Source organism: Copadichromis virginalis, linkage group LG22 (genome assembly GCF_057382275.1).
Source record: "Copadichromis virginalis isolate Kocher_CV1m ecotype Utaka linkage group LG22, C_Virginalis_male_GT1.1, whole genome shotgun sequence".
Taxonomy (NCBI): Eukaryota; Metazoa; Chordata; class Actinopteri; order Cichliformes; family Cichlidae; genus Copadichromis; species Copadichromis virginalis.
In genome coordinates, this window is record NC_140638.1 from 8,429,995 (window position 1) to 8,444,159 (window position 14,165).

Genomic DNA, 14,165 nt, shown 5'->3' on the forward strand with positions numbered 1-14,165 from the left:
CTTGAAAACAAACAAACATATAAACATTAATGTTTACGCTCTGTTCGCATCATTTGGTTGGTTTGTTTGTGGCGTTCCAAACACGTGTTGCCCTCAGGTTGACAAAACTTTACAACACTCATGGTTGAAAGGGCCTTTCTTCTGTCTCTTCCGTACTTTTTAAATGTACGTTTATTGGTTTTTATAATTACAGATACTGATATATTGGTAAATAGCTAATACATAATATATCAGCCCTGACAGCGTATTAATCAGGGTCTACTTAGGAGTTCCCTAAGCAGAGGAGAAACTGGCAGAAAGAAGAAGCTTTGCCACTTTTTTTTCATCCTGGTGATTAAATAAAGTCTTTGCGCTTTGCATAATAAGGTTAATTTATCTTTTTAGGCGTTAGAGGAATAAAATTTAATGTAACACTTAAGACAAACTGAGTAGTTAAAGCATTACACTGTGTGGTTAATTACAGCTGACTAATGGTAGTTAACTTGCCAGCATAATAACAGTTTGGTTTGGCAGCTGTAGAAAAAACGAGCCACAGGCCAATCATGTGCATACATTAGTGCCATTAGTATGTGCTCCAAATTCAGAATAACAGTGAGGTAATTAAAGCTGCTGGTTACATGTTTCATGGGTAAAGATTCTAGTCAGTATTCTGTTACATCTTATAATAAACCCAGCATTGACAAAGTCATCATAGCTAAAGTGTTTCGGAGCTGGAAAAATGCAAGTTGGGTCTACTCGACCTTCATCAGCAGAGCAACACGCTGATAGCTTTCACAGCCTCATGCTGTGAAGCAGTTTATTTTATTTTTCACATCGTAGAGCATTCACAGACATGATGAGCTCCCATGTATTATAACAGTAAATCGTAGAAGCTGAATAATTTTATTTATTATAATAATTTAGATCAAGGATTAAATTTACCATCATGACAAATGGATTTAACCTGAAATCTAACTCTCACCATGTGAATTTATGTAATCGAGAGTTTTCCTAAATCACTTCTAAGTTTGGAGTCTTTGCAAATGATTTTAGGCAAATTTAGGTCTTTGTTTTATAGTATTGTTTTATGTTTCCATTATATAACGTTTCATATTATGGACCTGATGTTGTGATGGTGTATTCAGTGAAGGATTTTTATGCGCCTGATGTGCCAGTAGGTGGTGACCAAACACTTGAGCATCAGCAGGTTGTGGGAAGAGAAAGGATGTCTGTGAAACACAAGAGTTTTAAAAGTTATGTTAAATTATATAACATTATTTCTAACCTCTTTTTATTCTTGGTCAAGATGCAAAATAATAAATGTCAGAATAAACGTGGCTCTTAGTATTTAGTGTGAACCACAACTTTCTGTGCAGTCTTTTGTCTGTCGTATGAATCACCCGAGCACATAAAGTTTGGATGAGCCCTTGTAGGTCTCCAGTTAATCACAGGAGCGATTATATAATTGACTCAAGGTTCTGATTGGTATTGTTACCCCGTACCAAGATGTTGAGATGAGGAGCAAAATCGTTCTCATGACCTTTTCCACCGAGCCTTCTTTTATGTCTTAGTCATCATTGACCATAATTAGACATAATTGGTGTCTCACTGGAGTTTTTTTCTTTGATGATCATCACACTGTAATCCTGCAAGACAGTGTTTCTGGTTTTCAGTGGCACCATTAAATGAAATTTATGGAAAAGTGTTGCTCAAATTCTAATTACAGTGATCACATGATAATTATCATCCTTCAGCCTTTTGTGCTCGGTTGCTCGGCACATTGCACATAGACGTTTCACACTCCGTTTCAGGGCATTAACGGCACGGATGCTGGAGAAAGTGATACCAAAGGTGTAGCGATATAATGTGCTGTGCCACGCTCCATGGCAACAACGGGGTAGCTTCTCCACAGTCCTTTTGAAAAACTCTGTCTTCACGCAATTTGTGATGCTCATGTGGTGGCATATCTATCTATTACTAATAAGGCTTTCAGATTGTTGAATCACATGAGTGGCCACATGACAGCTGCTAACTGTATCTGTCCCTGATGGGTACATGTTTTCTCTTACTCATTGTACCATTCTTTAGATTATAAGACTTTAGACAGTAAGAAATTAATGCAAAATCATTTGGACTTTATGTCTTCGACCCAGATGCTTATTGTAAAACTCTTATGGGATGGAAGCAGCAACCTTTTTCATCTTCTGGAGTTGAGCCGCCTATTCAATGTCTTGAGTCTTTGTGATTCATGACTGGACTTCTTATTGTTTGATTGGATGTTAGCTGTAAGAGTGCATGCATCACATATTTCCCAGTATCCTACAATATTTTCTAATGCTAAACTGAAGTGGTGACAAAATCAGTTTTGCCATGTTGTTCTCCATCTAGAGCACTGAAATGAGCTTACTTGATATCCGGTCTTTATTCCATTCATCCATCCCTCCTCCCCTTAACAGTCAAGCAGTACAGTAATTGGTGTTAACATATTATAAATGTATTTTTTTTAGTGTTAACTGGACAGAACATGCACTTTGAGATATTAAAATAGGCATTTTTCTGTTGTTTCTGAAATTTGATGCACTGACTTAATCAAGTAATCAAATACACAATGACTTTGTTTCATTCTCATACACCAGCACACTGAGATTTCCTCTGCAGATAGGAATGAATCTAAATGGCCTAATCTTTTTTTATGAATGCAGTACTGGCTTACGGGTCTGTTGTGTTCTGAATTCAGGACACCGCCCTGGGGAAGCCGAGAGAGGTCTACCGTGTAGACGTCGAGTCCAGCCAGTGTGAGGATCGTCTTTGCGCCTCCCTCAGCCTGACCTCGGCGACCTGGGCAGCTCTGTCGGATGGTAGCGGTCGACTGTACCTCCTCCGCACAGGCAAGAGGGGAGACAGCTCCCATATGAAGTGGGAAGTAAGTATGGACGTGGTGTTTACTGCTGTAAGTGACGCACAGACGTGTTTGAAATATTTTTTGCCGCTGAAGTGAAGGTAAAAAGACACAAACCTGAATTCCCTCTGTGTACTATTGTAATACCGGTGCTGCTTTTTCTTCTGCTTTCTTGGCTTAGCACAATTAATTATTAGCATTTGCAACTGACAGTTGTTAAGTCAGTTAGTCACTAGCTCATTGGCGTGTTCACAGCTGTCATAAATTAGGTCAAAACTGGGCAAAATTGGAGGTGTTTTGAATGTCCAAATGTCTCTGATGATGTAATTTTGAGTCACTAAATATCAAAAAGGATTGCAATTAAATAAAGTATTAGTTGAAATACTGCTTGATTAAATGTGTTATTCTTAGCTTTGTCAGAATAAACTGGAATACAGTATACCCAAGCAACCGAAGGAAAGAAACCCTAATTTGGTAAGCTTAGCCATCCTTCGCAAACTAATCTGACACTGTGTATGTTTGCAACATTATGGTGACTCTTAAATACTGATTTGAGGACTGTGATTAATAGTTTCATGCACTATGAAACTATATGTTTGCAAGAGTGGACTTCAGTGGGAAGCGAAAGGATTTGGGTGAAAATCAGAGCGAGATGGGCAAGTCGGAGAGTATTCAGACATGGTCACACTTTGTAAGGCTCCATCTTTTCACTCGATTTGTTCATAATAGAAATGTCTTTTTTTGTGAGCATGGCAGATGGTGCTCTAAAAATTTCACATTCAGTAAGTAGTAACTCAAAGGCCAAAAAGGACAGCCTTGGGCTCCATGACGAAAAGACATCTGGGATAATATTTAAATGAAAAAAATCCTCCTTTGGCCAGAGTGACATTTGAAAAACCAAGTCAAAACTGTAACAGTACATAACAGCTTTATAATGGTGGATCAGCTACACTGATGTTATTGAACCGCTTTGAAAAATTCTGCCTCCATTGTGAACATACTCTGTTATCTCTTTATGGGCTCTACATCCAGGACCACTGAAAAATACAGGTAGATGTACTTTGAGAGCAGATTTTAAAGGGTCAGTACTCTTTAAAGTTAAAATATTTACATTTATCACATTTCATTAAACTGAATATCCAAGTTAAGAAGTTTATTAATAAGATAATAGCCAATAATTGTATTTTTTTGATTATGGAATGTCTAATTATTCCCCAGAGGATATTGTCGGAGCAATTCAAGCGTTCTGTGTTTAAAAAGCTTGGTCGGGCTTTGGAAATTGAAATTGTAGTTGTAAGGAAGCAAGTCTTTGTGCGCTTTATGCTGAATTCAGTGGGGAATGGTTACAAATGAGAGTTCCCTCTCTGAACAGGGACACTTGATGCATTTGTGAAGGCAAAGTTCAAGACTGGAATTTATAATGAAGATTTAAACCCTCGAGTTACCGACGTCCAGAGTTCTATTTTTAAGATTCAGCACTTAGGGACACCAGCCAAAGCACGCTGCATCTCTCAGTCTATGTTAGTGTGTGTGTGTTTCATGTGTACAATAATAAAGTGTCTCATAAGCCAGATATTTATGCATTCAATTTGGGCTTCTTGGGATCGCATCATCTTCTTCAACCAGACAGCTGAAGACCCTGATTTAGAAATACTAGCTTGAATTAGCATTTTATTGGAAGAATAAAGAGAAATGTCTCAGTTTTCGAGTGCAGAGTAGACCATTTAAAGCCATTTAGCAACACTTGATGCTCCATTAAAACATCTCACAGCTATATTCATGTGCCTATAGCTACTAATATGTATAACTATTTACGTTTTATCATTTCTTCCATTTTAAAAGATAATGCAAGGATAAATCTCTGCTTGGTCAATTCATTCAAAAGCTATTCTAGTCTTATTTTTAGTAGACAATACAGCTCTGCTTAGACTGTGTCACATTTCCAGCTGCATTTTAACTTGTTTCAAATGATTAACAAGAATTGCGAAGAAGATTTAAATGTACATGGCAAATATTCAGACTGTCTGGGACAGCAATTGATTATATAAAGCAGAGGTAACAGAGGCTTGAGCTGAATAACGAAATAAATCTCAATGAAAGCAGGGTGGCAGATTAAATAGTTTGTTCACTTGTAGCTGCACGACTGATTTCTTTAACTTGCAGTCCAGTGGTTGCTGGCTGTCACTAGATGAAATTGGTTGTAAAGACCTCTACAACTCCAAATGTCATTGGGATTGCTTTGATTGCTAACAGACTGCTTTGATCGCCTGTGGTTCGAAGGTGATTTGATGTTTTGACAAACAACTCGGTATCTTCCATTAAATTATGGGCGACTGTGGCAGTCTACTAGCAATCAGAGCTATCATGAGAAGGTTTTTGGTGCAGCACCCTATAATCTCTTAGCCACCAATTTCACATAATGACTGCCAGCAACCTTCAGCAACCACTCGCCAATCATCTGGGATTGGTGGTCTTGAAGATTGTGTGACTGACTAAAGACTAACCTTGAACAATGATCACAAACTTTAGATCATCTGTGCTGCCGTTCGTATGGTATACTTACAAGGCAGTGTAGGAGCTTCAAATTGATGCCATAGGTGTGTTTACTAAAAATCCACGACAAGTTTGAATTTCAATTACCTAGATCTCAAAGTCAAGGTCAGAGGTCAAGTTTTCTGAATAAATGCAATAACTTGAGCAGGAAGACCCCTAGGATTTTGGTCCCATAGGTGTATCTACTAAAAACCTTGTACGAGCTTGAATTCCTTTAACTTTGACCTCAAGCTCATAGGTCGGAGTTAAAGTTACCTGAAATTCTTGTGAATACGATAACTTGAGAACAACTTGATGTAGGATTTTGAGGCTTTGTGTTGGTAGCACTACAGATCATTTACTTTAAATCACTCGTTTTATCTTAGCATATCTGTACAAGAGGATCTTTACATTTGCAAAATTCTGGTGACAGTTTTTTCTCCCATACTGGCAGCAGTACCCTGTTAGATTCCTAAAAATCATCTTGTTACTGTGCCTGCAGCCACTGTTCAATGAAGACCTGGGGGAACCTTTCACCATCCTCCACAGCGTCTCACACGTCCAGGCTGGCGTTCACAGCATGGAGGTTCTGCTGCTCCGTGTCCAGAAAGACCCGGAGGAAACCAAAGGAAGTGGATACTCAGTGTCTCTCGAGTGGATCACAGTCGCCAACACTGCAGGACAAGGTGGGTGGTGCGATGATTGACTGAGTATGATAATCGAGCATGAAGTAAGATAAGACCAGTGTGTCATAAATGATTAGTATATCAGTTTCAAGCCTGTGATTTAATTTTAATTTCCTTGCCTCCTTTTTTTCTGTTAACAGTGTTTCAGTAGAAAACTGAAACCCTTCTTAATTAAACCGTAATAGCGTATTAGTCATGTTCTTCCTTTAATGGACTTTAAATATTATGTCCCAGATGAGATTAGTGCACTCTGAAGCAAACATTGGCAAGAAAGATTTTCATTAAAGTCCTCGGTGCTTGCCGAGAAAGAATACCACCGTGACTGATGAGTCAAATATTGTGTAGAAAAAAAACGACAGCCTTTCGAGAGTCCCTTCTTCATTTTGTTGGATTTAAAGATGCATCCCTTTGATATTTGCTTAATATTTTACTAATGCTAATCAAGGCTATTTGGTCTGGGCTAGGAACATGGCCAAATGGGGACTTGGAGTGGCACCAGCCCCTCAAACATATGACTGGTGGCCACCTTTTGTGAAGTGTCACTTTTCATGTAATAAAACAGTCGTTCCCAAAGTGAAGAGTGTTGCTGTCCACTTAAAACCAGAAAATCCCACGGTGCCCACCCAAGCTTAACTCTTCCCTCTAATCAGTATACAAGAGAAACTGATGGATTTCCGTGAAAATTTTTTTAAAAAACATAAACCCCATACACTGTTGGCTATTAAATTGCTAATGCTACCCAGTCATTTGCAAAGTGTTAAGGCCAATGTGTGACTGACCTGTCACCGGGACACAAACATCAATACAAGAGCATTGAGAGTAATATCACAAACTAACCACCTCCTATTACCACTTTTTAATTCATTTTAGATACATAAATACATTTATATAAATATGTAACTTTACGTACTTGTGTGTAGTTCCCAGGTGAATTTCTTTTGTTACAGCGGTCCACTTGCAGTACCCTCACGGCCCACCAGGTGGCCACGTCCCACACTTTGGGAATCACTGTAATAAAACATGTGTAAGGGCACAAAATCATATCATCAAACTCATGCCCAGGTTTTTCTGAGCCAAACTTTTAACGCTGTCTTTATGATTTATAAATAAGAGATTATAAAACTGTTTATTGATACCTCATTTTTGATGTTTTAGCATTTCCCCTCTCATCTTAAACTAATTTTAGGCTAAAATATAATAGTGCTAAATGCATAGTTTAAAACATTGCTTATTTTGTAGAAATGTAAAAGATTCATGAATTAAAATCAAGAGGTAATACTGATAAAGCCTTCTCACTATGACAGTTACTTTATTAACATATATATGCATATATTAATAAAAATGCCACCAGATGTAAATATTAAAATACTAAAGTGAGTATATGTTTTTCAATTATTACTTATTCATGATTTCTTCACTGAGTGATAATCTGTGCTGCTCACATTCACAAACCCAAGCCTGGAAGCTGCCCAGTAGAATCACTGGAGCAGTAGAAGGGTCTTACTGAAGGGCAGCGTGGCGGATGATGTTAATGTAGAATAGCCAGGAGCTGCTTTTTCACTTTTCACACAGATTTATTTTTCCTGTTGGCTTAGCAAATGGTCTGCCTTCTTGTCACAAGGTCTCCTTTTTATATTCTGCAGATAAACAGCTGCAGGTTCCAGCTTTTTGAATCTGAAGCTCAGTCAGTTGTCCATGAAAGAGAGATTTCAATTTAGTCATTCAAACTGGTAATTTTGAGATGATATAGAATAAACGCTACATTTGAAATGAACTTTTAACTTAAAAAATATAAGTATAAACTTACAGACTGATCATAAAGCTTACACTTAAAAGTTTCAACACATCCTTGTATCCTCGCACCAAGATGCAGTTACTGAGTAAATGGGGAAAAAAATGCATTATCCTTAAGATGACATCATTATCCATTAAAACAAATCACCAATAGGGAAAGGAACCATGATACAGTTGCTTTGCTTGACTATCAGGTTGCAGGCACATTCTTTATCTTTTGAAAAGCTAATACCTTGCACAAAATACCTACAGAAGTAAACAATCCCCTCTAATATAAGTGGCTTGAGCACGCTCTGTAATGACTGCTGGGAGTTCTGTACATGCAGTGCTTCTTGACATGAGATGTTTTTCTACTCCTCCTGGTCTCCGTCTGAGTTTAGAAAAGATTATTTTACACAGGGATCACTGTGTCCTTTGATTTCCACACGCAGGTCAGGAGAAAAAGTATGAGGTGAAGAAGAGGAGGGTCCTCAGGGGGAAGTCGGTGCCTCACTATGCAGCGTTGGAGCCCAAAGGGAAGGGACTGATGCTGGCATCAGAGAAGCCATTCGTTTTTACACATGTGGATGGTAGACCTGTGGAACAGCCCGAGCCAGAGCCCATGGAGGTGGAGAAGACAGGTGGGTAAAAGGTGCCGCTGGGAAGTCTGCCAGCGAGCAGCTTGAGTAATGTTACTCAGCGCCTGCTGTTATAACGTTAAATGCACAAGTAGTAGCCTTTGTTTCAGGCTCTAAGGGTGCTTATTTAACCCCTGTAATGTCCTCGGGATTTCCATACACCTGTTGCCCTACATCCTGGCAAAAATGACCCCAGGACAACACAAGGGTTATTAAAATCAAGTAAAGTAGCTTTGACTGTCATTTCAACAATATCATAGCAATAATCATCTTTGTTGCAAGTATGTGTACACACACAAGGAATTAGGCCCTTTTTTCTCCATTGTTTTCAATGTACTTAACACAACAGACTAATAAATATGGATGGATACCACAAAAACAGTATATACATGGGAACTTCACAGTTGTACATGTATGCACAACAAAGACTATATACAGCAGCTTTAGTTTAGCAGCAGGTATACTGGATGTTTTAGTAAAGGCAATATATGAGTGATATAAGTGTTCATCAGAGCGACGGCCTGTGGAAAAAGAATCCAATCGAGGTTTATTATATAGGTAACATACAGATAATACAGTACATCTTGAAATTAAAAAACATTCCTCCAGGAGCACACGATGCGATATATAAGGCAATATATAATTAAAATATAATACAGAGTACAAATACTTAGTGGAGTCTATGTGTGTGTGTGTGTGTCTGTGCAGTTTTGTTGCCAGTCCCTTTCCTGAGTATTGAGCTGTCTGATGACTTGAGGGAACAAACCGTTACACAGTCTGGCAGTGAGGGCCTGAATATTTTGGTACCTCTTGCCACATAGCAGGAGGGTAAAAGTTTGTGTGAGGGGTACGTGGGGTCATCCACAATGCTGGTGGGTTTTTCAAATGCAGTTTGTGTGGAAAAATAAACGTGTGTGATGAAGGGAAGAGAGCCTCGGATGATCTTCTCAGCTGTTCTCACTGTGCACTGCAGGGTGCTTTGAGATCTGTTACTGTGCAGTTTCCATACTAGTGATGCAGCTGCTCAGGAACCTCTCGACAGGCCTGGGGGCGCAGGAGATGGACTTTGCTCAGCCTTTGCAGGAGAGACGCTCTTGGTCCTTCTTGGCTATTAAGCTGGTGTTTTTGACAGGTGAACACTGTGGAATTTTGTGGCCTTTACAATATTTCCAGCAGAGAGTGGATACCCCTGATCTTCTAAAGTCAACAATCGTCTCTTCTGTTTTGTTCAGCAGTCCGTTCGCTGTCGTACCTCGTCTCTGTACACTGATTCGTCATTATTGTCGATAAGACTCACCACGGCCTGAGAGCTGATCAGAATGGACTTACATTTGCAGCCAGCTTAATTGGCCATTCAAAGAAGTGTAATTCAATACTGCAGTAGTTGGCTCCTGCCGTATTGGCTTCATTTCATATTCATCTTTTTTATTCCTCAGAGGTTTCTGCTTTAGACTGCATTCTTATAGCTATGTGTATCTAATAAAGCTAAGTGTAATGCTCCTTTTTAGTTTTTTAGTGTTTGCATTTGAGCTGTCAGAATGAGAAAAATACAAACTTTATCTCATGAAGTTAACTTTCCAAAATAAATCCTAATTAATAAAAACAAGTTCATCTTCTTCAAGGAGTGTTGAGATGCAAGAAACCCAAATCAGCAGTAATAGTACATAACTGTTGAGCTGTTGTTTAATATACAATGCTTTAGAAGTGCATGTAATTTTAACTCTTGGCAAGGAACAGAAGTCCTGTTTCATTTTTTTTCTGTCCTTACCACAGTGCCGCCGCTCATTTCTGACCCTGCTGATCTCTGTCAACAGAATTTGTGCAGAGTGCAGACCTAATATAGGAAAAGTCACGTTGTCCTCATCAGAATCTTTGACTCGGTGCTGCTCAGGCTTGAGACTGTGAGAAAACACTTAAAAATAATGTGACACGGCTTGTCATTTATCCTATTTATAGTGATGTATTTTTATTATGATTATTTTTTGTCTCAAAAATTCTGTCTGAAACTGACCTGAAAGTCAAGCTGTCTGCGAATCTGTTAAAACGGTGACAGAAAGTGAAATAAAAGATCCGAGTGGCATTCCCGCCTTCCACCATGAGACGTGCGACTGCCACCCCTCCCACCTTTTCTGTAATTGGACTGTTTCTGGTTAAGATTCATTACGCGGTTGCTTTTGCTTGTCACGTCGACTTCTTTCGCTCATTACCTTTCCGAGCTGCTGGTTGAATGCGCACACCGACTCGTTCACTTGTCGCCATAGAAACATCTGAGCGGGCGGCAGAATATTCCCAATCAGACTGAGGTCTCTGTCAGGTCAGGTGATCTGTGTCTGTGTACACAGATGTGTTTCCAGGCCATTTATTCCTGTTGCACAGGACCTGTGAGACGCCTTCAGCATATTCTCTCAGTCTCGCTGACGAGCTTTGACTAAAATGTTCAGTTAATTCAGCAGTGAGAGGGATTTTTTTTCTTCCCTTTTTTGGATGACTTGCTGTAGGCCTGCAGCATACTAGTCATGAATAATTTTATTAGATAGTTAAGTAATGGAATGACTTAATTAATAATGCCGAAAATAAACCCTGTCTGCACACTGCTCCACAGTTAGAGACTCTTTAACTCTGACTCAGGGGCTGCATGTTCTCACATTTTAGACAGTGGGAAAAAAGTTATTTGGTATACAGAATCCACTCACTTTTAAATTATTATAAAAATTACCTGTTTGTTATTTCTAATTTAATTTTATTTTTAATCCTGGTTACTAAAGTAACATTGGAGTCGTGATTTTTGCCTCATATCAGTGCTCAATTCAGCTCAAACTGGTTTCTTGACAATGAATTTGATGTACTCGAATAGCGTCCACAGTCACCAGATCTCAATCCAGTACAAGCACCTTTGAGATGTGATGGAACATGAGGATCACATCATGGATGCGCAGCCAGATCTGAAGTAACTTTATGACGCTATCATGTCAGTGTGGCTCCAAATCTCTGAGGAATCTTTCCAGTACCTTGTTGAATCTGTGCCATCACAAATTAAAAGAGTTCAGAAGGGAAAACAGGGTCCAAGCCAAGGTGTACCTAATAAAGTGTCCGTGACTGTGGAATTTCTGCATTTTGCATAATGTGGCTTAAATTCAATCATCACTAAAATATTTTCTTTTTCTATATTTCATGTGAGGGAGCCAATTAAGACAAGTTGAGTGGTCAAAGGTGTCATATTGATATTTAAAGTGTTTTGATTGATTCTCGACGTCGGCTCAGGAACATAAAGGCGTAAATTAAACAAGTAAAGATGAAAAGGCAGCGAAATGTTCTTTTAATGTTATTAGAAAAGCTTGAATGGTCATGAAAAGTAGGAACATTTCCTGTATCGGTTTGAAAGCCCTCTAACATTTGCTGGAATGTCGTGGAAAACTCGGGCTGGTTTCAAGAAGAACAGTAGGCTACGTAAACGTATCTGTGTCTTTAGAAAGACAGAGGACAACGGTCGTACAGGTGAGAAATGGGGAGAGAGACAAAGACAGGTTCAAGGAGAGCAGTGAGATTATTGAATATGTAACGTCTGATGTCACACAGGCTGATATGGAGGTGAGCCTGGACTTTACGATGATGGATAAAGTCAGCCTAACATTTGATCCCTTCAACATGACATCATACAGAGTCAAGAATAGAGAAAACTTTGAAACTAAGTATTTACAGCGGTTTGAAGCTTTTGGTTGACAGGGCTTATTTGTGCACATTATTTGAAATTTTGACCATCTTTTGTATGAGAATCCATCATATATAGACAGAAAATAAGGAAGCTCATAATAGATCCACTTTACAGCAAAAAAACATTGAACTAAACATTCGTATCCATCTTGGCCCTTTTCTTATTTTTAAACTCTGTTATACTCACAACCTCTAAACAAGCAGACAAACAGCTACCTTCTCCTTCAAAAGATATATTAAAAAACCCCACAACATGACCCAGAGAGGGCAAAGTGCATGTTGATGGTGCCGAAGCAGAGTAATGGCAGCTTTTCAGGCAATCCTTTTATCAGCACTCTTACTTTCTCCTTTCGAAGAAAAGGTAATGGATTAGATGTCAAGAGAGGAGACATGTTCAAAGAGGCTTGTAAGTGACGAGAGAGGGAGCAGAAAAGATAGAAGTGACTTGGTGCTGTGTTAAGGAGACGAGATGTGGGTATAGAAAAAGTATATAGATGACAGAGAATATGTCCAAACAAGTGGGTGGAAATGATTATTCCGATACAAGGACACCAAAAACCTTGAGTTCAGTCATTTATAGTGATGCATAGGCGTACAAAACTGGATTATTTTAAACTTCAGCTAACTGAGTTCCAACACAGATAAACAAAAAAGATCAACACTGAGCAAAGAAGATTGGGAAAATGAAATGGAAGATTTGGCAACCCTCCTCCTGCCTTGTTAGTTTCTTTGTTGACAACAAAAGGTGATAATGAACAACTCTTAGTTTCTCACATCTACGCCAAATATGGAGCAGGTCTGTTGGTTTGATGCTGCATAGTTGGAACAATTTAATTGCTCAGGCTTTGGCAATAATCAGCGTATGTTGTTTATGATGGCTGTTATAGATGAAAAGGTTGGTACAGAGATGTTTGCGCATCAATTACATGATTTCGCTCATGCTAATCTTGCTTTTTTGGTTCATTTAAACATGTTTATTGTTATTTGGTAGTTCTAAGAGTTGCTTACAGGAAAGAATATTTTAATTTAATTGTTATGATAATAAAACACTTACACCTCATGTTTTAGAAACTGCAGCTTGAGAAAAATCATGCGGTTCTAATCGTAATTAAATTAAGGACAAAGTGGGGTTAAAAGGAATAGTCGAAAACCTCACCTTCAAGATCTTCTTCCAGTGCACCTCTGGACTTTTAGATCGCTGCCTGGAAGTCTTGTTCTGTCCCTTTTACATTTATGCCTCTGTGATGCAGACTGGATCTCCTTCAGCTTGTCTAACTAATGATTCTTTAACTTGATTTTCAGTTTTGGAAATTAGGTAAAATGTCTTGGAGGCAAATTTGTTGATATTTTGTGGATCTGATTGAACTCCACCAGCCATTATAGACAGCTCTGCATTGACAGTCTCATTGTGGGGGATAGATTCACAGTGTACATCACTGTAAATGACTCGCATAACCCTGGACTTAGTTCTCAACTTCAGGGTTAAAAAGCAGGCTTCAAATGAAAACTTCTGGTTGTGGGTGTGTACCCAACCCTCATTATTAGAGATGGTCCCCCACTTGAAATTGTGCTCATTTTGAAACAAAAGCAATTTTTTATCTTCTGTTTAAGTTTATAAAAGTCTAAAGTTAGAACAGGTGTTTAAGCACCAAGAAAAAAATAAATACAAACACTATACAGGCAAAAGTGTGAGGCTTCAAATTTTTTATTATTAACAGTACTAGGGAAAATATAACAGTATGACATCGTTAAAACTAACTCTCTGAAGCATTTGTTTGTGGTAGCTAGATGTCAGGTGCCAAGGAGTCAGTTTACTGGAAAGGAGAGATGAAAAAATTATGTTCTGCTTCATATACAGTGGGGCAAAAAAGTATTTAGTCAGCCACCGATTGTGCAAGTTCCCCCACTTAAAATGATGACAGAGGTCAGTAATTTGCACCAGAGGTA

At 38.7% G+C, this 14,165-nt stretch overlaps 1 protein-coding gene across 2 annotated transcripts in view; it reads left to right on the forward strand.

Moving 5' to 3' along the window:
• The window catches only part of nudcd1 (NudC domain containing 1), a 56,545-nt gene that overhangs the window by 1,884 nt on the left and 40,496 nt on the right, over positions 1-14,165 (forward strand). For both annotated transcript variants that reach the window (XM_085445979.1, XM_085445981.1), the window contains exons 3-5: positions 2,717-2,902; positions 5,913-6,096; positions 8,322-8,510. In XM_085445979.1, coding sequence (XP_085302105.1) covers positions 2,717-2,902; positions 5,913-6,096; positions 8,322-8,510 — 559 coding nt within the window. The remainder of the gene's footprint in view (positions 1-2,716; positions 2,903-5,912; positions 6,097-8,321; positions 8,511-14,165) is intronic.